Source organism: Moschus berezovskii, chromosome 22, assembly GCF_049115385.1.
Source record: "Moschus berezovskii isolate FMDL1 chromosome 22, NW_MosBer_1.0, whole genome shotgun sequence".
NCBI classification, from domain to species: domain Eukaryota; kingdom Metazoa; phylum Chordata; class Mammalia; order Artiodactyla; family Moschidae; genus Moschus; species Moschus berezovskii.
Genome location: NC_142481.1, coordinates 48280527 through 48306667, shown reverse-complemented (window position 1 = coordinate 48306667; position 26141 = coordinate 48280527). Strand labels below are relative to the sequence as shown.

General features: G+C 38.5%; 1 protein-coding gene across 1 annotated transcript in view; it reads right to left on the bottom strand.

Annotated features, from left to right (window-relative positions):
* The window catches only part of NETO2 (neuropilin and tolloid like 2), a 68977-nt gene extending 44846 nt beyond the window's left edge, over positions 1 to 24131 (bottom strand). Inside the window, exons 1-6 of the mRNA XM_055411126.2 lie at positions 24016 to 24131; positions 13284 to 13340; positions 10244 to 10384; positions 9326 to 9574; positions 4416 to 4460; positions 4199 to 4326 (exon numbers count right to left, since the gene is read on the bottom strand). Coding sequence (XP_055267101.1) covers positions 4199 to 4326; positions 4416 to 4460; positions 9326 to 9574; positions 10244 to 10384; positions 13284 to 13340; positions 24016 to 24049 — 654 coding nt within the window. The 5' untranslated portion in view covers positions 24050 to 24131. The remainder of the gene's footprint in view (positions 1 to 4198; positions 4327 to 4415; positions 4461 to 9325; positions 9575 to 10243; positions 10385 to 13283; positions 13341 to 24015) is intronic.
* Positions 24132 to 26141: the final 2010 nt, after the last annotated feature.

Genomic DNA, 26141 nt, shown 5'->3' with positions numbered 1-26141 from the left:
AATTTTTTTTTTTAAATCTCAGCTGTAGTTGAGTGAATGACCTTTCCCACTTCTAATATTGTCTTTTCTCTACATTAATCTTGCCAGAAGTATACCTGTTGCTATTATTTTTTAAACAAAAGGCCAGCTTTTGGTTTTGTTGTGTCTTCCTTTTTGTAAATTTTGAAGTTCATTTATCTCTTCTATTATTATCCTTTTTTTGGATTCTTCAGTCATTCTTTTAGCTTCATTAGCTGAATTTAACTCATTAAGTTTAAATCTTTTTCTTCTAAAATTAGTATTTATGATCACAAGTTCCCTAAAGTACATTTAGGGATATCCCACAAGTTACGATACATAGTATTTTTACTATTGCTAAATTTTTTTTTTATAAATGTGTTCAAATTTTTATCCTAATTTCTTCTGTGATGTATTACTAGATATGATATATTATCGTTTCTAAACATTTTTTAAAAAAATTGAAGTTTAGTTGACTTACAGTGTTAATTTCTGCTGTACAGCAAAATCATTCAGTTATACACATATATAGGCATATGTGTATATGTATACATATGCATTTTAAAGATACTGTTTTCCATTACGGTTTAACTCAACTATATCTACTGAATATAGCTCCTTGTGCTATATAGTAGGACTTCGTTGTTTATCCATTCAACACGTAATAGTTTGCACGTGCTAACCCCCAAACTCCCACTCCATCTTCTCCCCACTGCCCCTCCCCCTAGGCAATCAGACGTTTGTTCTCCACGCCTGTACGTCTGTTTCTGCTTTGCAGGCAGGTTCATTTGTGTCTTATTTTATATCCCACATGTTAGTATATCCTCTGGTATTTGTCTTCCTTTTTCTGATTTACTTCACTTAGTATGATAATAGCTTGTTCCATTCATGTTGCTGCAAATGGCATTATCTTGTTCTTTTTCACAGCTGAGAAGTACTCCCTTGCATACACGTAACACATCTTTATCCTTTCAGCTGTCCATGGATATTTACATTGTTTCCACGTCTTGGCTACTGTAAACAGTGCTGCTAGGAACACAGGAAAGCACTACAGTTTTATCTGGATATATGCCCAGGAGTGGGACAGCTGGATCATATGCTATTTTTAGTTTTTTGTGTTTTCCATAGTGGCTGCACCAACTTACATTCCCACCAATAGTGTAGGAGGGTTCCCCTTTTTCCACACCCTCATCAGTATACGTTATTTGTAGACTTTTTAATGATGGCCATTCTGACCAGTGTGAGGTGGGTAACTCATTGTAGTTTTTATTTGCATTTCTCTAGTAATTAGCAATGTTGAGCACTTCTTTACATGCCTACAGGCCATCTATATTTTTTCTTTGGAGAAATGTCAATACAGGTTTTCTGCCCATTTTTTGCGTGGGTTGTTTCTTTGTTGAGTTGTATGAGCTGTTTGAATATTTTTGAAATTAAGCCCTTGTCAGTACATTATTTGCAAATATTTTCTCCCATTCTGTAGCTTCTCTTTTCATTTTGTTTATGGTTTCCTTGGCTGTGCAAAAGTTTGTAAGTTTGATTAGGTCCCATTTGCTTATTTTAATTATATTGCCTTGGAAGACTGATCTAAGACAACACTGATACAATTTCTGTCAGAGAATGCTTGCCTATGTTCTCTTCTAGGAGTTTCAAAGCTTGTTTTAAGTCTCAGCCATTTTGAGTTTATTTTTGTGTATGTATGGTAAAAAGATGTGTTCTAACTTCACTGATCTACAAGCAACTATCCAACTTTACTAGTACCATATGGGGTTTTAAAGTTATCTTTTGGTTTCTGGTTGCTAATTTAATTGTACTTTTGTCAGAGAATGCTCTGTATGATACCAAGCATTGGTATGTATGTCAGACTTCCTTTTTCCATCCAGTGTATGGATCAGTTTCCATAAATGTTTCATGCGTGCCTGTAGAGTATGCAAAATCTCTGAATGTTGGGAGTTAGGATACCATGTTCCATTAGGCACACTGTGATGTTTAAACCTAAGCCTTGACATTTTTTTTGTATGCTTGATTAAATCATTGAGAGGTTAAAAAAATTACACATTATAACTGTAGATTTGTCTCAATCTTCCCTTGACAACTGTCAATTCATGTTTTGTATATTTTGAGGTTATATTAATACATAAACTGTAAAACATATCTTCCTTATGAATTAGTGACCATCTTGATTTCAATTTTAATAGTTATACTAGCTCTTTTAGTATCTGTTTCTCTGCTGTTTTTGTATTTTCAAAATTTTCTGTAGTTAACCTAAAACAGATACATTTGGATTTTAACTATAGCACTTGGTTTGATTATTATTTTTGCCCCCAGATACCTTAATTTTGCCCTCATTCTTGAACGACAGTTTAGTTGGACATGGAATGTTCGAATTCTAGATTGCTGGTTAATTTTTTCCCTTAGCACTTTGAAGACATTATTCTATTGCTTTCTGGTTTTCATTTTGCTATTGGTTATTCCTTTGTTATTATTTCTAGGCAATCTCTTTTCTCTCTAGATGTTTTGGAGATATTCGTGTTGTCTGTGATGCCGATTGTAACTCAGAGTCAATTAACACTTTTTTCCCTTGCTTTGAGAATCACTGTATGTCAATACCTTTTGTTATTTCTTGCAATTTTCTTAATAAATTGCCACTGTCTCCCATCCTCAAGCTACTTTCTGGGAAATTTTCTCAAATCTATCTCTCAATGCTATACTTTTTACTTGAGGAAGATCTGTTTGGTTATGTTTAAAGTTTACTTGGTATTTTTCTTTCTCATATTTGATACCTACTTGTTGGATATTTTAAACACTTCAGATCTTGGGGATCAAAGAAACTTCCTGCTGTTATGCCTGCTAATTCAACTTGCGGCAGGTTGTTCACCTATTCGCCGTCTAATTTGGGGGTCTATTGTTTTATCTCTGGCAATCCTGTAGCCTACATGGCTATTTGTATTTATCTGCGCCAGATGCATCAAAAGGTGTAATAAGCCCAGGACCATTTTGTTCATTTTGGGGCTAAGTGATTCCTGGGCTGAGCATGGAACATAAATTTGCACCCCAAACTAATAAAGCTAGGTTTCTAGGTATCAACTGTTAGGGGAGACCTCAGCCTCACCCCCATCCTGAGACTGAACCCAAAAAGATAAGCTTCTTTTGTTACAACTTATGCTCATGGAAGAGTTTTTTTTTTTTTTACCATTTCATGGCAATCATCTCCCTTTGTGGGTTCCAGCTTTATGTGATGAACCTCACAAAGACCACATGAACCCTAGGCCTTTTATTTGTCTCAGTGTGGGTAATAATCACGCTCCTGGCATGTTCACCCGAGTAGTCACAGGTTACTGAAATCAGCAAGGGGCATCAATTGCAGTTTTCAGCTTACTGCTCTGGTTTATAGTTCTTGCACTTCTAGTTCGTAAGAATTATCTTCTTTTGGGGGGCTTATCTATGCTTTAAAAAGGATGTCTATTATATATTATTCAATGTTTCTAGGTGTTTTGTAACAGGTTTTCAGGTTATCTAATCCAGAACATTACCAGCAACTTTAAATTTGATTTTTGTTAATTCTTTAAAGGTTTGTTCTCTTACCCTCACTCTTTTTACATATATATATATATATATACAATAAATACAATTTTAACTGTTACTATTCCCAGAAGTACAAATTAAGAGCAAAAAGCAGCAGTAGTTAGGAACCAGTCTCAATCTGTCAGTTATATAAAAGCACCCTTCCCTGTGGTACTTTCCAATAAAAATTCTACATGATTAGCAGAGGACAGCATGATAAGAACACAGAACTAAGACAATGTATTTGTGTTTTGGTTTTGACATTGTTATAACCAACACTGAGACCTCTGATAATACACTTCAATCTCTTATGGCCTGTTTTACCTCCTCATAAAGATGTTTATGAATCTATGATCACACTGACCAATACCTGTACAGTCCGGTTAGGAATACACAGATTTTAAGAATTTTAAAATAAGAATATTAATGTATGTGTAATATTCCTAAAGTTTATATTGTAATTTACTTAACTACAACAATGCTGATGTTAGGTGTTCAATAATGTGACTGAGATAAAATTTTTAAAAAGTTGCAACATCAGTTTACCTAACCAGTAAGTATCTGCATGAACCAAATAACACATTGTACAAATGACATCTTATGATGTTATTCTCAGAAGTGACTGCGTGCTCAATACTACCTTAGCTTTTGGAGTAGCTTTAATCGTCCATATGCAATCAACTGCTTGGCCGGGTTTTGTTTTTTCCTCTTGTTCTACCTGACTAGAACGCACTATTCCATCAGCTCCTGATAGCTCAAACTGGCAATCTAGAAAGAACAGATGAATGATGTTCAAAGGAAAATAAGACTAATCAAAGATGCCATGAGGAAAAAAAAAAAGAGGTAATATACTAAACCTGGGATGGGATTTAAAATACCTCCTAGGTAAGTAAAGTCTGGATCTGTAACAGAGAAAAGAAGAAAGTGATTGGCACTGAGATATTTTAGAGTTAATTTAAGGCTTAATGTCTTATGTTATATCTAATGCTGCATTTAACAACAAAGCAAGAGAAAGCTTTCATTGGTGTATACTACAAAGCACTGCTCACTTATAGGATTGATGTTTTAAAAAATGATAATGCTTACATTTTTTATCACATTGTGAATTAATAACTTATGCTACCTGAAAACTCACAACTCTTTCTCAACTGCAGTAGCTGGTAGAAAGATACAGACTACAATGAAATATTATCCAGTTTTAAAAAGGAATGAAATTCTGACACATGCTATATAACATGGATGAGTCTTGAAACACTAGGCTAAGTAAAATAAGTCAGACAGTTAAGGACAGTGTAAGATTAAATTTACTGAGATCCCTAGATTAATGAAATTAATAGAGATAGTTTTCATAGGGCTGTAGGGATAGGGTAATGGGAGTCAAATATTTAATGGGGACAGAATTTCAGCTTGGGATGACAAAAGTTTTGGAAATGGACAGTGGCTATGGTTGCACAACACTGTATATGTACTCAATGCCACTGACTTGTACATTTAACAGGGTTAAAACAGTGAATTTTATGTTACGCATAATTTACAACTCCTCACCATAGTAGTAGCTATATGTGGGTGTGCTCAGTTATGTCCAACTCTTTGTGACCCTATAGGCTGTAGCCCGGGCTCCCCTGGTAACTCAGGGAATCAGGGAAGCCTGATATCCACTCCGGTATTCTTGGGCTTCTGTGGTGGCTCAGATGATAAAGAATCAGCCTGCAATGCAGGAGACCTGGGTTCAATCCCTGGTTTGGGAAGATCCCCTGTAGGAGGGCAAGGCAGCCTGCCCAACAAAGTATTCTTGCCTGGAAAATCCCCATGGACAGAGGAGCCTGGTGGGCTACAGTCCATGGGGTCACAGAGTTGGACACAACTGAGTGACTAAGCTACAGGCTATAGCCCACCAGGTTCCCCTGTCTTGCCTGGAATTTTCCAGGGAAGAATATTGGAGGTTGCCATTTCCGTCTCCAGGGGATCTTCCTGACCCAGGGATCAAACCCATGTCTCTTGCGTCTCTTGCATTGGCAGGTGGATTCTTAACCACTGAGCCACCTGGGAAGCCCACTGTAGTAGCTTAATGAGCTGCATTTTCACAATGGCAGTAAAAAGAAAGAAGACTAAATGATATATAGAATATTCTGCCCTGTGAAATAGTTCACAGAAAGTTGACAACCAATAGTTTATATTAAAATAACAGATTTAATTAAATTGGCCAGGTATTTGATTTTTAGTAACTAAATCAATTAACTGAATTGATACTTCAGCACCAAAAATACATTATATAAAAAAGTCTTACATAGAGTCAGGTTTTTGCAAATATGTTTAGACTACCTGAAAGAAAAAAGGTATCTTAATCATTTGAACAATGTTTTTAAAAATATTAAAAAACAAAGTCAGGCAACTTTATATGTAAAGATTCTTGGAAGAAAAACAGCTCTTTTTCTTCTATTATATGTATCATGACAGCAACTTCATATGGTTTATGGTTAAAATATAGACACATTAAAATAAAAATAAAATGTTTAAGATCTCAAGACTAATTACCTTACATTTGCATTTTATAGTACTTCAGAGTTTCTACATACCTTAGGTTTAATATTATGCTAATAACAATAATATCAAGATCATGTAATATTCTATTTTATAGATGAGGAAACTGAATGAGAGATGTGACTATTTTAGATAATATAATGGCAAAATCAGGACTAGGTTCTAATTCTCTAGACAATTTTTCTTTCTCTATAATGTTACTTTTATAACGTGGGTGAGGATGTCACAATCTTACTACTAAAGAAAAAAAAAGGTCAAAATAAATAGGCAACTCATAAATAGCTAAATCATGGCTGTCTAATTTAGTACCTTTTAAATACATGAAATTCTCTGAGCTAATGGTAATATTTGTTGAGGCAGAGCCTCGTAATGGGTTCCTACTTCCTGGAAGTAACTGAAATAACTCTGAAAATTTTAGTGCAATGACAATATCCCTAGAATTCTTGCCTACATGTGAAGTTCTGATTCACTTGCCAGATAGTTGCTATGATTTTTTTACTCTAATACTGGTTAAAATTTAGATTTCTCTTTGACACATCTCTGCAAAATTGGTGAAGTGTTGTTACTTTCTTTTATTTAGGGAGGTTGGGTTTAGTTAAGTTAAAAAAGAATAGTCTCTGTGATGTATTCTAAATTAAGCTAAAATTTTTCCTACTGTTTTCAACATGTACTTTGATAATCATGCTGAAAGTCAATGGTTAAGATTCTGTGCTTCCACTGCAGAGGGCATGGGTTCAATCCCTGGTCAGGAAGATTTCGCATGCCATGCAGCATGGCAAAAAAAGAGAAATTAACAAGAATTAAGCAATCAGTTACATATAAAAAACTGTCAATTAAAATAGGTTTAAATAGGCTAATTAAAGAGTCTAAGATATTTCAGACTAGCAATTTTTTCACTCTGACAAGTTTATATATATATGTCTATCTGAATTTTCAAATTAAGTTTTTTTGGACACCTGTTTGTGATTTTTAAATTTATTTTTATTGTAGTAAAATATAATACACTTTCATCCATTTTTAAATGTACAGTTCAGTGGCATTATGCATAGTCACAATGCTGTGCAAACATCACCACTCTCCATTTAAGGAAAAATTTAAGACAAATTTTAATATGATACAACAGTTGCACTCCATGGTACTCAGCCAAATGAATTAAAAACTTGTCCACACAAATGGCTGCATATGGACGTCTATAGCAGGTTTATCTGTGGTTGCTAAAATCTGAAAGCAGCTAAAATATCCTTCTATACAATAAACAAACAAACTGTGGTACATTCATACAATGAAATATTATTCAGCACTAAAAAAAGAAAAGCTACTGAGCCATGAAAAAATATGGAGGAACCTTAAACAAATATTACTAAGTGAAAGAAGCCAATCTGAAAAGGCTACATACTGTAGGATACCAACTGCATGACATTCTGGAAAGGGCAAGACTAGAGAGACAGTAAAAAGATCACTGGTTGCCAGGGTTGGAGTGGGAGGGATGAATATGTGGAGCACACAGGATTTTTAGGGCAGTTGGAATACTCCATATGACACTGTATTGGTAGATACGTCATTACAGCACTACATCTATCCAAACTCACACAATGGACGACATCAAGAGTGAACCCTGATGTAAACTGCAGACTTTAGGTGATGATGTTGTGTCACTGCACGTTCATGGGTTGTAACAAATGTACCCTGGGTGCTGGATGTTCTTCTTAGGTTTGAGCGGTAGCTGTGTGTACGGGGGTGGTTAGAAGGTATACCGTAACTTTGTACTTTCTACTCAGTTTGCTATAAGCCTAAAATTTCTAAAAAAAAGTATAAATTTTACTTTCTGAAAATGTTATCATTTTGACATTGAGAACTTAAATACCGAAATGACACTTAAAACTAACAGGAAAAAAAAGCTGAATATATTGTTCAGGAAAAAAAAAGACTGGTAACACAGTTGAAAGAACAGCATGATCTCTGTTATATAAAATAAACAAAATAAAAAGATAAAAACATCTGAAGTGATACATACCATATTGTTTATATTGGTTTTTTATTTGCAGGGTGATAAGGTTATGATATTTGGCTGTTCTAATTAAAATTGTTTTTTAAGTTAGTAAATTTCTTGCATGAAAACATAAATAAAAAGATTATATGATTCTTACATTAAGTTACATTTTCATCTTGTTAAATCTGTGAGTTCTCTAAAGACAGGAGTAATAACTAGTGTATCTTTGGGCTTCTGCGTTAGGGACATGCATACTTTTACAGTGGACAGGCTCTGGGGACTACAAAGTGTTTCCGCATAGCTCTGTGGCAGGTAAGATGGGTACAGTGCACTGAATGCAGACCCTCCCCACCACCCAAATGTGTGTCCACATCGCAACTGTCACCACCTGTGATTATTACCTTATAAGGTTAAAAAAAGTGAACATTACATTCTAACGCAAAGGATGTGATTAAGCTAAGAATTCTGAGAAGATCAGGGGGGATGTGAAGATGGAGTCAGAGACTAGCGTGATGAGGCCACAAGTGCAGGAATGCTGGGGCAGCCGCCAGAGGAAGAAGAGGCTAGGAAAGGATTCTCCCCTAGAGTTCCTAGAGGGAAGTGACCCTGCTGGATGCTGGCCTCCAGAACTCAGAGAGTAAATTACCATTGTTTTCAGCTGCCAAGTTTCTGGTAATTACTTATGGCAGCCTCACGAAGATATTCCTGTCTTATCAACAGCAATGCTCAGGCACAAGTCCATGCTTAATAATAAATTTTATAGCAGTAGGTGGCACAGAAAGGATTCAAACCCAGATCTTTTGCCTCTAAGTACAGAGCACTATTCTTTCTACTGTTCAGTATTTTCCAGGGACTGTTTATTCAAATGAGTGTTTAATTCAACTATTCCAAAGGAAAACCTGCCAAAATAATTTTTGGTAGAGGTCATGGAAAGACAATTTACTGAATTACTTTTAAAATGTATTTATTATGATGCCTTTGGCCTTGATATATGCTATAAAACTTAAAAGAAATCTAAGAAATAATGTAACACCATATATGATATGCCTCAAAATTCAAGTGATACAGATCTATTTCTAATTTTTATTAAATATTTATTCATGGGCTGATTTCCCTTTGACCTTGGTAATTTCTTTAAAACTTTTATTTGATAAACTTGACTGGATTTTCTGTATTCTAGTCTTAAGATTCTAAAACCAGAGTGAGATCTTGCTACTGAAACAATAAGTTATTTACCTGGGATAAATGAATATTTTGCTCGAAATCCCAGTCCTTCCAGTTCTTCATCAGAACTGAACTTAATCCACATGAATCTCCCTGTTGATCTAATTAATGGAGGGCTTTTCACACCACAGTAACGATCTATAAGTGGAGAGAAACCAAATGGCCCATCTCGAATTTCCAAGTGATCAAACCGACATTCAAATGATGGTTCTATATAATAATGTTCATCAAAGGTCAACTCGATCCTTTGACGTGGAGCAGCTGGAAAGAAAGAGTAAGTAAAAAATAGTAAGTAAATCAGGGCAATGTGAACAAGAAAAAGTAAAAATGTCCTGACACAGTGAGAAAAGCACAACTGCTCTGTTACTGTTTCATAGATGAGGATCATACTGAGAGTTATTATATATAAAATTCATAATAAATGTTATATTGTATGTTAATAATAATGCTATCTGTAGAATTACAGTAATCTTTCCCTTTGGCATATGCTATATATTAAATTAGTTAAATGTAGCAGAATGCTCAAAATTAAGGGTTGAGAAGCTAATGCTTAATTCATGAGATACAATGTACCATGATGGAACAGAAAAACAGAAGAAATGAAAGAAACATATAATGTAACTATGGACATAAATTTGCATAAAGCCTAATAAGAGATGTCAGTAAGTTTAAATTTCTTATCAGAGAAATTTCTCATATATACTGATGCATCTAGTTAAACATTTTAGGAGATTAAAAATTCTTATAAAACTTCAACCATTATTTTGTTAGTGTTGGCAGTATTAAGAAACATTTATAATGACTAGGATTTAATTAAAATACATGTTTAAATTTTGTTCAAATTGGTTTAAAAACAGCATTTAACCAATTACTTAGTTTTAGAAAAAAAGTTAACATTCATCAAATGAAAGACAGAAATTGGTCAAATACCTTCCAAAATGTAGATACATTCCTTGTTTGGTGGATATGAGTCAGGATAATTTGGTGAAGCAAAATGACCTCCATTGCTGGTTCGAACCCAAATGCCACACTGGGTTGCAGGAACGTGCTTCATTCCAATATTTTGTCCATCTTAAGGAAAATTTAAAACATTAGTTACGGTTTCCCTTACAAACTCCCCAAACAACTGCCAATTGAGTTACACAAACACACACACTTTTTAAGAACTATTGTCAAATTTAGCATAACAGATTGAATACAGCAGAAGCATTTGCTCTAGAGGACAAGTCTGCCATGTAAAATAACAGGGAAATAAAATGCTTAGATTTTACAAGGGCAAAACCATGTGGGAGAATCTGATAAATTAGTAAAACTCTATAAAATTCAATTCTGACACAAAAATAAAGAATTCTGGTTTATCTCAGGTATGGTACCTCTATATTTACTTTAACTCAAAGTGAAATAAGATTCAAAGATTGCAAAGGGATTTTATTTTAGTTAAAGGCTGTAGATTGAACACACACATTTAGCTCTGCTCCTTCTTCAAAGCTCACTTAAACGGCAGTAAATAATTTTTTAAAGGGCATAAACCATAAGTACAAACAGGTAGATTCAATAATAACTACTGGCAGTAGTAGGTATCTCTAGAACTGGGGGTGGAAGTGGTGAAGTTGGGTATTTTTAAAACATGAGGCTTGGTTAAAAGTCTCTGCAATCAGTTTGACTCCTAATACCCTCTCCCACTTCACAAACCCAGGTAGATGCTGCTCTATCACCACATCAGAAAATAATATTATTTCTTTGGAGAACGTAAACAGGGTTGCTGGACCAGGGAACATCAGGCACAGCAGAGGGTGAAAATACCAACATGAAAACAGAGATGAGGAGAATGTTAACATGCTGAACCACACTCCCCTTCTCCCCCATCAACTCCCCAAAGGCCTCTTGATCAGATATAGAGCCTCTAAGCAGGAAATGGAATCTTAACCTTTTCTGTGGAAACTAATGAGTCCAAAGAAAAAGATTCATAGGTGGATTCAATCATTCACCAGGAGAGGCAGCAGTAAAGCAGCCCTGTCTACACTTGCAGATGGCTAACAAGCAGATCTGCGTGCTCCTCTCATAACTATGAGACACTCAAGGAGCACCAGACATGTGAGGGAAGCCTCCAATATGAAAAACAGATTAAAAGCAAAGAAAAAGCGACTCTGAAGTAGCAAAGATTATAGAATACTTAAAAAAAAGCACTAAACAAAACTACCATTTAATCTTCTCAGAGAACAAGACAGTAGCTGGCCTTTGAACAACACAGGTTTGAACCACGTGGATGTAATATAATTGCACAGTGCTCGTCTGTGGTTGGCTGAATGTGAGGATGCAGAACCTCAAATACGGATGACCGTCAGCAGTCACAGGCAGGTTTCTGACTAACCCTAAACTCTAACCCTAGCCTCTGCATTGTTCAAGGGTCAAATGTATATCTATAACACAAGAACACAGCATACTCTGAAAAAGAGATTATTCAGAAAACAAAAGAAAGTTTCTAAAAATAGAATTAGAAAAATGTTTAGAGCAGAAGTGGCTCAGACTGTAAAGAATCTGCCTGCAATGCAGGAAACCCAGGTTTGATCCCTGGGTCGGGAAGATTCTCTGGAGAAGGGAATGGCTACCCATTCCAGTATTCTTGCCTGGAGAATTCCATGGTGGACCACATACAGTCCATGGGGTTGCAAAGGGTCAGACGCAACTGAGTGACTAACATTTTCACTTTCCATGAACTATGGCCTTGGACCAAATCTGGTCTGTTGCCTGTTACTGTAAAATCAGGTTTAGTGGAATATATACATGCCCATTCATACTTTTAACCCTGCAGTGGCAGCACTGAGTAGGTGCTCCTGTGACTACAAAGCCTTAAACAATTACTATCTGGCCCTTTATAGAAAAAAGTTTTCCAATTCTTGGTTTAGAAGTCTCAATGAAGATTACTGAGAAGACAACAGTTAAATGAAAAACGGAAAAATAGAAAAGATTTTTTTTTAAAAAGTAACCACATAATAAGAATTCCTTAAAGACATGAAAGAAAATGGAGAAAAGGGAATTTTAAAAATTAAACAAGAAAAAAGGGAAAGAAAAATTTCCTACACTCTACAACCAAAGATAAAATTTTCATATTGAAAAAGCCCAGTGGTGACTTGAACAGATGTAACCAGAACTGTAAAAATACTGACATGGGTACTGCAGGTGCAAAGTTAAAAAGAACATTTATATATAGTTGGGGTTGAAGAGTAGGTACAAGAAAGAGCTAAATTCTTACCTTCCATGGTGGGAAAATTATTATCTACTACTTAACATTGGAATAACTGAGAATAACCCTATACTTTGTTATTCAGAAATATGCAGAAAAATACCAAAAGAGTCTGCTAAGAGAGTAGTTTGGGAGGCCGGTAGACTACCATGGAGAAGTGGGGTGTGGGAGGCTGGTGGACTGATTTTTCCTGATTAACTTTTTAGAATGCTTTAATTTTTGTCAGGTGTATGTATAACTTTGATGAAAATAAAAATAAGTCAGGTTATTTAGGAAATGTACTGAACTCTGAAATAAAAATCTGGCTCAAAAATCATACTAGCTAATCCTCTTTCATAAACAAAAACTGGAACATGTCCTCAGGGGTTTGAATAAGATATTGATGGAAATGTTTCATTTGTCTATACTGGAAAAAGGGATTTTTATTTTTGCTTGGTGATAAAGCATGAATCTTATTTAATTTTTGGACATAATCCATAGTGTTCTAGGAGTCACTAGTTATGCCAATTTTAAAAATTTATTAGTGTTAAGACTTTATGTTAACAATTTACTCTAGTTAACTGCAGCTGAACCTGGCTAAATTAAAGCTGATAGACTGACAGAAAGCCTTACGTCATTGAAACACCCCAGAGGGATTATGGAAATAGTACTCAAAAGTTGTAATCCTTCCAAAAAGCCATCCTACTGCTCAGAACATGTAGTAAATTAGCATTGTAAATTCTTTACCTTGGGTCTTTTGGGCCACAGCAATTCCTTCCACTACAAGTATTGTTACTAACAACACTAGAGAAATAAGAGAAGATAAGTTAAAAAGTTGAACCTACATTAAATTTTACCAAGTTTATGAGAAAAATCAGATGACAAAAAAAAAGAACTAAAACCCCCTATTTCTTATTAACATTAACATTCAATACTATTAATTGTTATGTTCTGAGTTACTATTTGACAAGACAACCCAGAAAAAACACAATTGATATCACACTCATTTATACAAGCACTAATAAGTACATTTTCAATTTACAATGGATGCAAAAATACATACCTTTTTTTTCTTGTACAACGAACTGTGCTGACACCAATTATCCTGTATTTACTGTACTCTACCTCCTCAGACCTTACACGCATTATGGCTAGCTTTGCAATATATTATGCCAGTAAAAGTTCAGTTAGATTATTTGACTTGTGAGAACATTCATAATAAAAACAGAAGTAAGGGGGCAGCAGTCTCCTAGAAATCAATTCAAGCCATTCTATAGCTGTGCAGTACTATGCTGTGTCCTGCATTACAAAAGCTAGCACCGTTTAGAAAATGGAGCTTCTCCCCTCCCCCCAAGTTTAACATTTCTGATCCCCAATGAATAATATACTGTTTTGTGTACGTTTCTGTTTTGACGATAACACGGTCTTTTTAAGAATGGTGCACTGGTTATCTTTCACTCTCTCAATGGAAACCACATTATCAGTCTCCTGTGTGAACTGGAGGTTTTACTACTCATTCAGTCAGTCAGCAAGCACGTCAGACTACCTACTGGATAGCAGGCACAGAGGATGCACAGATTAAGGCGGGAGAGATATAAGGCAAAACAGTTACAAGAGAACGGACTTCAGGAGTTAGGTGGATCTAGGTTTGGGGTTCAAGTTTTGATTTCCACCAGTTGTGAGACCTTTTCAGCTCTGTTTACTTATTTGTCAAATAGGGATGGTGTACGAGTAACGCCAACCACAGGTTGTTGTGAACATGAAATGAGATGATGATGCCCATTGCACAGAGCCCTTTATATGTGCCAGGCATTCTGCTAAACCATAGAATTAGGACAAACTTTCCTCCTTAAGGAGTCAACCTACTGTCAAAGAATCTACAAGGTGAAGAAGAATTTAGCAGGGGTTACACAGAAACCACAACGGAAGCACAAAAGGGAACCCTTTGTTCATTCTGCTGGGGGTTAAGAGGAACAGAGTGAGGAAAACTTTAGGGAAAAATGGTCTATTCTAGTGAAACCTAACAGCACTTCTACCCAGGAGAGGGAGAAAGAAACCGCTTAGACAATGAAAACTTACCTAGGATGTGTTAGTGAATTCTGAGTAGGATAGTACAGTTGGCATGGGAAAAGGGATACATCAGGTTAGAAACCGGAGAAGGCAATGGCAAGCCACTCCAGTACTCTTGCCTAGAAAATCCCATGGATGGAGGAGCCTGGTAGGCTGCAGTCCGTGGGGTTGCTAAGGGTCAGACACGACTGAGTGACTTTACTTTCACTTTTCACTTTCACACATTGGAGAAAGAAATGGCAACCCACTCCAGTGTTCTTGCCTGGAGAATCCCAGGGAAGGGGGAGCCTGGTGGGCTTCCGTCTATGGGGTCACACAGAGTCGGACACGACTGAAGTGATTTAGCAGCAGCAGCTTAGAAACAGTGGGATGAGGGTGTTCCCTGGTGGCGCAGTGGATAAGAATCTGCGTGCCAGTGCAGGAGATATGGGTTTGATTCCTGGCCAGGGAAGACTCCACACACAAGGCAACTAAGCCTGTGAGCCACAACTACTGAAGCCCGCAGGCCTAGAGCCTGTGCTGCACAACAAGAAACCATGGCAATGAGAAGCCTGTGCTCTGAAACGAAGAGTGGCCGCACTCGCTGCAACTAGAGAAAGTTCAAGCAAAGCAGCAAAGACTCAGCAAAGGCAAAAAAACAACAAAAAACATAGCAGAATGAGATCTGATTGTAAAAAGCCTTGAATGCCATGCTAAAGAGTTTAAACCTTTGACTACAAGGAGAAATAACTGAGTTTTCTTTTTTTAAACTAGAGAGTGACATTATCACATCTGTGTTTCAGATCACTAATCTTAATGACTGTGGAATCTAAATTTTTAACAAGAGAGGTCATTTAGGAAGTAAAGATGCTAAGGTCTTGAAGCAGAGCAGTGGTAGTGTAAATGGGAAGAAGGAGAGATTTATGGCATGATTACGACTCAGGCGTAGTGTTAACTGCATTTTGTAACTTAAAGGATGTTTGGGGGTGGCAGAGATGTTTGGGGGTGGCAGAGATGGAGGCACAGAGACTGCTACTGCAGGGACTAGCAGACGGTCAAGCCCTTCTCCACTCAGCACCATGTACTAGGCATCGACTCCCCAAAGTCACCAATGCACAAAGAGTTCTTGTGATCTTGTGCTGTTTGCATCTTATAATCTGTCATACATCTTCATCTCTGCTGTATCCTGCTGTATCCTCTGTTTCCTCTGTCAACTGTCAACAACTTTAATTACCCCCCCCCCCTTTTCTTTGGTTGCTGGCAGTATTGAAGATCTCACACTATGTAGGAACAATCCTTCCTCCAAACTCTTCACATCTTTGCACTGAATCAGAGTTAGGGGAATGGAGTTTTGAAACACTATTTAAAAATACAAAAACAAAACACAGAAGATTCCTGTTCAAAAAGAAAACTTAGGGAATCCTCTAGCGGTACAGTGGCTAGGATGCTGAGCCTTCTTTTCTGAGGGCCTGGGTTCAATCCCTGGTCTGGGAACTAAGATCCTGCAAGCTGTAAGATAGGGCCAAAAAAAGAAAAACAAACTAGAATAATAATAGATTAATTGACAATTCAGTAAATATCAAAACTGTATCAATGTATCTTGATAGAGGACACTATTTTCCAAGATACATCATCTCATTCAGATGATATACAACTGGTCATAATTTTGTGCTCATGGTACCTTTCCTCCTGATTCACAGGCATAACAATTTATCAGTTCTCACATTTGTAATTCACAGTATGTAAGTAATACAAAGTCAGGCAGAAAGGGAAAGAAAGAAATCAATAAATCGAAACTAGGAGAACAGTAAAACTAAGGCAAAAAGATGAATTGTGCCTGGAAAATTATACTATATAATGACTAAAAAAAGCATGTCTTTTTAAAACATGATTTAGGTAATTTGCACACAATATACAACTGAGGTAGAAAAATCATATTAAAAATAAATTAGACCAAATAACCTTGTTATTCCTTCTACTCTATATAGGGTGTTGCTCATAATCCCCCTCCCCAAATGTTACTACTCACAACTCAATCAACCAAATGAACTATGCTACTGAATAAAAGGGATGAATAAGGCAAGTTTGAACAACTGGGGATAGAAATATATAGTGATAGCTGTGGTGATACAGTTGTAACGATTAATCATTCTAAATTCTGTATCATAATAAACATAGTTTTCTCCCAGTTGTACAATAGGATCTTTGCAAATTGCTTGCTATAATCAGGCTGAGATATTAAAACAAACTCCACTGATGCCAAACACTGGAATTATCTAGTACATGAGGCAGTGCTGCTGTTCTCTGTTCTGTTCTTGGTCCTGATCTATGTGTCACTTGTTCCCTTCTATATCTTACCAAAGGGTCAATACTTTCTCAAATCCAGAAAGATTTCACACTCTGAATTCAAAAACAACGTACCCAGGAAGGCACTAATTTTTTAAAGCAGAAATCCATGCCAAAAAAAAAAAGGAAAAGAAATCCATGCCAAAATAAAGATTCTAAACTCCACAACCCCAAAGTACAGTTACACAGAGAACTGCCTGTGATCCCATGTTTCAAAAAAGTAGTACCCACCATCTATGCTCTCACCTCTGATTCTGGAGTTTAGCGTAGGGTACTATACAGATCTGACTTAAAAATGAAGGCCTAAATGATAAAGACAGGAGCTATCAAGGTATTAAATAAACATCCTCCAAGCGACTCTCTAACCCTGAATCACTGTTATTAGCATTCTACCTGCAGTCTTGTCTGCAGACCTTCCAGTTTAAGGCTGTACTTTTCAATCAAGTAAAAATCAAGGTCGGATCTATTCTTTCCAGTTACTGAATAGTGGCAACTCTGGCCAATGCAATAAATACTGGAAAGGAGGCAAAACTATTATTTATAGACAATGTTATTTTAAAACTCACAAGTCCCAAGAGAACTACCAGGAAAATTATTACACCCATTAAGGGAAGAGCCTAAGACTAAAATAAATTAAACAAGTAAATAAATGTAATACAATAGAGAAGTAATACATTTTGGATAATGAAACAATGTAAAGGTAACAATTCTTCCCAGTAAGTCAGATAATATTTAATGATGTTTTAATAAAAATATTAGCTTTTTTCTAGATACTTAAAATGCTTCTGATGGTCATCTTCAAGACTTTTCCATATTGGCCAAGGAAAATTTTTATTAAAAAGTTCATAAAAATAATACGCTTACTATAAAGATACAAGAATTATAAAATGTAGCAATGGTAGAGGAAGAAACGAATATCTGTCAACAAATATTCCTAGCATGCACTGCATTACAGGTAGTTGAGTCAGTCCCTGGAACCACAATGAAACAAAAAGACATGGTCCTTATTCTCAATGGGCATTTAGGTTAGAAAATGGAAGAAAAGAAAAAAGCTCAGAAACAGACATATATATCCCAGAATTTATTACAATTTATATAATATTTGAAATACTTGGTGAGAGGGCAGTTTTAATAAATGATTCTGGGATAACTTGTTAATTATTTGGAAAAAAGTAGATCCCCTTTTCAAGCTAAATAGAAAAATTAATAGCAGAATGAAAAAAAGATGAATTCATACTTTTGGGTATGGAACAACTTCATTCACAAAAGACCGAAACATAAATAAAAACTACAAATAAATGGGACAAAAGATTATGCCACTAGAGTAAAGTGCCAAGAAAAAAATAATGGAGAAATTCAGCCTTACTAACATAAAAAATATAGATTCTAGTATTGGTCAGGATACAGGAAACTGACTTGTCACTGGACTGTAAACTGTCACAGCTTTGAGGAGGTTAATCTGGTAATATATATCAAGGATTAAAAATGTACACATCCTACTCAGCAGTTCTTCTATGTTTGAGAAATAAATCACTGGGACAGTAGTTCTCAAACTTTAGCGTGGATCATATTCACCTGGAAGGTTTATTAAAACACAGACTTGGGGGGGGGGGTGGCATTACTTCCAGAGATTTTGATCCAGTAAGTCTGGGGTGGGGCTTGGAAACTTGCATTATAACAAATTCCCTAGTGATACTAAAGCTGTTGGCCCTGGAACCACACTTTAAAGACAACTTCAACAGGAAAGTGATAGTATATTGAAAGAAACAAAGAGGCTAAGCTTCTTCTATCTTACTGTTCAGTTGTGTATGACTTCATTCCCAAGGTCATCTGATGGGCCAGTATAGATGCTGGAGTGCCAGGTACTATATCTTTACAGCTACCATGAATGCATTACACTTAGCAAGAATGAAGAAATGACACAGGGCATTCCTCCTTTCTTTAAAAACATTTGCTTAGAATCTACCATGACATCAAAATAAAAATTCTAACTGAGTGACAAAAACACCACCACTCCCCCAAAGTTCAACACGCATGTAACTGTCAGACTTGGTCACATGGCCACACCTAATCCCAAGGAAAACTGGAAAATCTAGTATTTATTTTGGGTGATCATGTGCTTAAAGTTCAGAGATCCACTGAAAGGTAAGATGGATATTGGAAGAAAACTTCTGCCATAGTCCCTTATCTACTCTGTACCCACCAGCCAGTGATCCTTTCAAAACATAGATCAGATCACATCATAGCCTTTCATAAAATCTTCCAACAGAGTCCCATTCCATTTAGAATAAATACATACTTCTTACTATGACTTCAGAAGTCCTATGTCCTGACCATGCTGCTGACCTTCCAACTGCTATCTACAGCTACACAGGCGTTCTTTCCATTACTTCAACACACCAAGCTAATTCTTGCCTTGCTGCTGCTGCTGCTAAGTCACTTCAATCGTGTCCGACTCTGTGCGACCCCATACACAGAAGCCCACCAGGCTCCCCTGTCCCTGGGATTCTCCAGGCAAGAACACTGGAGTGGGTTGCCATTTAGGGACTAGTTATTCCTTTTGCCTAGACTCACTCTGCATGGCTGATTCCTTCCTGTTATTCAAGTCTTGTGAGGACTCTCTGACTGCTAAAGAAGCTCCATATTTTCATCTTGTTTTATACATAAATAAATACATAAATAATATTTCAATTACTACTTATATTACCCACTATTTTATTATCTGTCTCTTCCGACTAGAAAGAGGGACTTGTCTAATTCACTTACGCATCTCTAGTGACTAAAAGCCTGGCTGGCCCACAACAGCACTCAAAATCAGATGAATATATGAAGTGACTAAGCATAATACTGGTTATATCTCCTTTGTAACTACAACATACAGCACAGAAAGCCACACTAACAAATTAACAAGCACAAACCTTGGTTAAGAATAGGCACACAGATGACCCAGCTTCTTTTTCTTTGAGCATAACTCAGGGGACAGAAAATAAAAGATATTTTTCCTTTTCAGATATGCTACTTCTTTTACTTTTAACAAGCTAACTCTTTACCTTTGTTAGTAATTAAACATACCTAAGTTTTCCTATTTTCAGCATCTAAGTGGTAAAGGTAAGATTTGGTAAACTTATCATGAGATCCCATAATGAAACAACCGCCTATCTGGTCTCCCTGTATCTGTTTTCTGAAGCAGAAGGGAGTTCAACTGGAGTCCATATACTTGAGGTAGTAGTAACTTTTTGTTCCAAAGAACAAAAAAGTACCCTAATTTAATCAAACTCAATTTTACTTTTTAGTTAAGAAGGAAGATGGAGCTTGAAGAACTCTGGGATCACTCCAACCTTTTCATGCTAATCACATTGCCAATCACTTCAATGAAAGCATAACTGCAGAAGTGCTTTTTCTTGCCTGCAGAATGTGACAACCTTCTTGTTAGTCAAAACGCTCTGGAGATGGCAGTATACTGTATGCTCTAATCATACTGGAGTCTTCCTCAGACATCCACAGCAGCTACTATCGGATTTTAACATGACCAGGTCACATTTTGATGAGTATTTTTGATGTCTTTTCACCCACTAACACTGTAATTTCCAATATATTATTCTGGGCATACTTAAACCAATATATTTTAATGTCATTTGACTAGGACAAATTGAACCTTCAGATTAGTACACCCTGTAATTTTATGAACAAAAATGCTAATAAGTGTCAGTTAATCTAGGTCACTCTGATGAGCGACTGGGAGGGTGAGGCCCCACAGCAATCAAAGCAACCTTGTTCGCTTTTGTTGAGTTTTAAGACCTACCTCTCCTCCCTCCACCAAGAGTTCCTTTGAGGGAGTTCTATTAAGGAAAGTTTGGAAACCTTTTAGGATTCCCCTTTGCAACTTAAAGACCACACTGAGTGCGATCTTAAAGTGGCCCAGGGACACATTAAAAAAAAAAAATCAATTATTCTGAAGAATTCTAAATTTTAAAATGACAGGGGATTGTGCTGAATGGGTAGTAACCAAGAGCAGAACATGAATTATTCCTTAGAATTTTAGATAATGAACTTTACTTATATAATAGTTAATCTTTTTTCTATCTTATTCCTAAATGGGCTTTGAAAATAGCTCTGATTTGAACTTGTAATGTGCATGTGTGTGTATTACAGCGCTGTATGTTTTTCCTAAAAGGTCAGTTTGGTTTCAAAACAGATAATTGGATTCAAGTAATCAAACTATCAAATTATAATAAAACCATCATTTAGTCAGATTTCTCAACTGTACTAATAAAACATTTTCTCTAACTCCTGGCTGGGGGAAATAAAGTTAGCTTTTAACAAAGCTATCTATCTTTAAAAACTTCCCTCTTTAAAGGATAGCTTTTCATTATGGTACTTATTTTTCTGTACTGCTTAATTTCTTGAAAAAGACTTAAGAATGAAGGACACGAGTTATGATGTCACAGTCTCAAATAAGATTTTTAAAATACAGTGTCAGTTACGCACTGTAACACCGTAAATTTAACCACAGTTTACAGATATTTAAATATGACTGAGTATAGGATTCTCCTGACACAAGTCTGCAGAATGAATATGAACAGTGAAAAATGGGTTTATAAGCCTAATATTTTCATGTGACTATGATACTTAATTTTGATAGAAGACAAGTCAAATTTTATTAGACTTGGAGTGATCATAAACCGTTAAAAGTGAACTACTCCGTTTTAACAATATATGAAAGGTTTAAAAGCCTAGCAGAGTTATCCTTTTGTTCTCGCTGCTGAAAGTAAAACCAAGAATCAATGGCATCTTAAAGAAAATTACCTTCTACTTAAAATTCCACACACTCATCATGGCTGATTTGTTTTAGTAGAAACTGACCATAATATTCCAAACAAGGCTTTTGGTAGGCAATATCTGTAATTATGCAGATGTTAAATAACTGCTTCTGATAAGAACCTCTTCAATGTTGAAACAGTTTACACCTTAAGAGCTACTTTTTCACACACTGGTGAACACAATGAATGGAAGCACCAGAAAAAGCCAGAATTTTTTAAAATGTAATTTTTTAAGATTAAAAACACCAATGTTTGTATAGGTAACACATCCATTTGGTTTTAAAAAAAAAAACATCAAGTGATACAAATGTGTGGGCAGTGAAACGGAAGTCTTCCTTTTACTCTTATTTCTCAGTCTCTTAGATCTTTTTCTCAGAATCAACTTTTGTTAATTTCTTGAATCTTCCCAGAGGGATTCCTCCTATGTACAAGCACATATCCATGAACTTTAGAAGACTTAAAAATAGCTTGCTTTCTCTCTAGTAATCCTAACAACAACAAGAAGTTAGTCTGAGCTTTAAAAATACACCAGCATGTAAAAATAATGTAGGCTGCATAACATGAAAAAAAGAAAAGCCAGGTATTACTGAAATTCATTGTTTTCACTGTAGGTCTGCCATCAACCACAGAATCCTTTCCTGAAAGGTGCAAACGCTAAATGCTTCACGCTGGTGGCCAGAGAGGGCAGTGTGTACCAACGACAAAAGCAAAGGCAGAAAAGCTGCAAAACCCTTCACCATTCCAGGAGTATCAGAGATTCTGTCCTACCCAGCTCAGTTTCATCAAGTTCTGCAGGTAAAGCTGTATAACAGATCTACGTGATTTCTCCCCAGAGGGAGATGGAATGTCGTTATTATACTGAAAATCGTAGGGAATGAGGACAACGAAGCAAATTCAGATAAGGAGTACTATTACAAACCCTACTGTGAGAATGATTTATTTTGAAAAAGTAAAACAAAACCTTAATTTCCAAGGAATGGTGATGTAAATTGCCATTGGAATTACAGACAGGAAAGATAGGAATTACAGACAAGAAAGACTACAGAAATTAATTTCGGAGTTTTAACATTTTAATATAATGAGAAAATCATTAATGATTTATGGAGTGACTGCGAAACAAAGTCCTAGGTTACCTTTGTACAAATTATACATATACAGTGGATAGCTAAATTGCTGATATCTCAATTATAAACTTAGAAATATATCGAGTAATTTTTGCAATTAAAATTTAATGCAAAATCATACTGAATTTTCTAGTAAAACAAAATTCAAAAGTGGTAATGGGTGGGAAGAACCCAACATTTTTCACTGTACAAATATTAAGACACAATGAAAAGAGATATATGGTACCGCTAGTCAATGCCTTAACGCCTTACCCTATATTTTAAAAAAAGAAAACATTTCGTAACATTACAAATACACAGCTATTCAGTTTTCAATCTAAGTCAGTAGCAGAAAAGAGAAGCCCTTTATTGGTAGTGGTGGTTTTCTCCGAGGGCCGAAAAAAAGGATTTATTCAGTTCGATTTTCGGAAACAACTTTGTATCACAATCTTAATTATCCATGTACATAAATTTTAATCTAATATTACATCTCCTGGAAAATGCAAAGCTGCTGTAGTATGTTTTGGAGCTTTGTGCACTTGGCAAGCCGACCGTTTTATTTCCCGGTACAACAAATCAGAAAGAATCAGACAGCGGCGGCACGGTATCTGAGGTCCCGGGAAGCGCCGGGGCGCAGCCCCGAGCAGTGTCTCCGGCCCGGGCCGGGTCGCGGCGCCCGCAGTGGTGCCGCAGCCTCCGCGGCCGCAGCAGGTGGGACCCCGGCCGGCGGGCAGGCCGTTTCGCCGCCCGCCACAGCGGGGCTTTTCGAGAACGGCTCCGCGACGCCTCAGCTGGGCTTTTTATTGTTCGCGGGGACTGACTTTCTGTTACTAATACTGAAAAGAGCGGCCTTCGCTCCACTCACACGAACCCTACAACTTTGTAAAGCGATGGACGGAATTCCGAGGAGAAGGCGCGAGGGCTCAGCTCGCAGGGTCGGCCGGGCCGCCGAGTCCCGATGCGCTTCCCGGGTTCCCCGCCAAGGCACACGCAGAGGGCTGGGAAGAAGCGCTCGGGGAACAAGTGGATCCCGGCGGGAGCGGGGATCCGCGGTCCGCTGGTGCCAGACAAAGGGGCGCGTCGGGCGCCCAGCGCCGGGCAGGGACGCGAAGAGGCCGGCCTCGCCCGCAGGGGGCGCCGTCCGCGGCCGCGGGCGCTTACCTTTGAGGACCGAGCAGAGCTGCTCCAGGGCCATGATCCCAAGCGGCCCGGCGCTTGGCGAGGGGCCGAGGCGGCGATGAGGAGGCGGCGGCTGCGGCGGCGGAAGCGGGGCGCTCACGGCTCGGCGCGGCTGCAGCCCCGCTCGGTCCCCATCGCCGGCCACCAGGTTGCTCCCCGCGGGGCAGGGCTCAGGTCCTGCGGCCCGCCATGCCCGAGCCCCGCGGCGGGCTCTCGCGCTGACCCAGCCCCCCGACGGCGGCCGCCTCCTGCTCCACGGCGCTCCGTCCCATCGACCGCCTGGGAGCCCAGGAGCGCCGACGCGAGCGCCGGCGCCGGCCGCTCCGCCTGCGGCCGCAGCGCGTACCCGGGTGAAGTGCGGGGCGCTGCGAGCCCAGGCTCATTTAAGCTGGGAGCGCGAGCGCCGCGTGCCGGCCGCGCTGCCTGCGCGCATGTGCCCGCCCCCCGCCCGCGCCCGCGTGCCCCTCGCACCCCCGCCGGCCAATCGCCGGGCGAGCCGGCCCGCGGCCTCGCACCCTGGGTGGGCGGCGCGCCCCGCGGGCCGCCGTTGGGCTGGGGGCGGGGCCAGAGGCCTGGGGCGCCGGCGCCTCGCCCGCGATCTGAGAGGCGGGCGCGGAGGGAGAGCCCGGCCCCGCCTCTCGCGGGGCGCGGGGCGCGCGGGTCCGAGTCCTCGAGGCCTTCCGCCTGAGGGAGGGAGGGGGCCCCGCCGCCCGCTGGACTCGGCAGCCCTGGCCCGCCTGCCCACCTCCGTCTGCCCTCGCAGACGGAGAGGGGTCCTGACCCCTCAGACTCCTAGGACCTCAATTCAAGGTCAGAACTCCGCCTCCTCAGGCAGCTCGACCACCTGCCCCGGCGGGCGGCCGCGCCAGCCTGAGATTCTCACCTGCCTTTAGCATCAGGTGAGTTAACGTGACCAACGGGAATGTTTCCTAACAGTGACCGACCCGCTTCCCGAGTTGCCAGGCACAGCACCAAACATTTCACGTATCACCTCTGTGATCCTCGACTCACCTCAGGCGGGATGGGAAAGGGGAGGCGGGGAGGGTTAAATACTTTGTTCAGAGCCACACGGGGAGCGGGGGAGGCAGGGTGGTGAACCCAACAGATCTGCCCACAGAGATACCCTCTCTACCTCCAAGCCATGCTGATGGTGTCACTTGACTCTGCCGATAACGAAATCTCCACATTTGTAAACAGCTGCATAGTAGTGGTATTAATTCCGTTTTATTTTCTCCGTAGTGATTATCCTGCTCTGAAATTACCTTGCCCATCTACTACTTGTTTATTTGTTCATCACCCAAGTCTCATTTACCACACTGTTAAAACAGAAGTTGCTTGTGATAGGTGCTGGGGAAACACCCATGATTAAGGCCCTAGGGTAAAAGAATACTTATACCTGTATCTGACACATAGTAGGAACTCCATAAATATTTGTTAAAGTTAAGGACAAATTGTGGCAACTGAAACTCTTTCCTTCTATCCCTCAGAAAGTATTAACAAGGTCTACAAGTGAAAGTATATTTAACATCAGTTAATATTAAGGTAGCCCTTCACCATATGCCATTAAAGATACATGATGTGTATATTCGGCTTCCTAAGGACAAATTACCAACAGTTAAATTGATATTGCATGCAAGAACCAACTAGTAAATAAAGCATTTTAGGAGCCTTTTCCACTAATAGAATAAAGTGATTCGCTGAGAGACTAGGACAGTATTAAGATGATTAAATCTTAAGTCACAGACAGTGGTGGACAAAAAGAATTAGGAGGAAGGAGCCCTCTCAGCTTCTGGAATAATGGTTGTTTTTTTTTTTTTAATGCATTTATTTTTCTTTGGCTTCACTGGGTCTTCCTTGCATTTCAAGGGCTCAGTAGTTGTGGCTCGCAGCCTTCGTTACCCCTTTTCTTGTGGGATCTTAGTTCCCCTGTTCCTTGACTGGGAATCAAAAACCCGGGGCCCCTGCCAATAAAGGCAGATTAACCACAAGACCACCAGGGAAGTCCTTGGAATAATGGTTCTTAATGCATAATTATTGGCTGAAGGAAGAATCCATGTGTGTATGATGTCATCAGAGAATGCTTCATGAAGGAATGAATGAAAAGAATG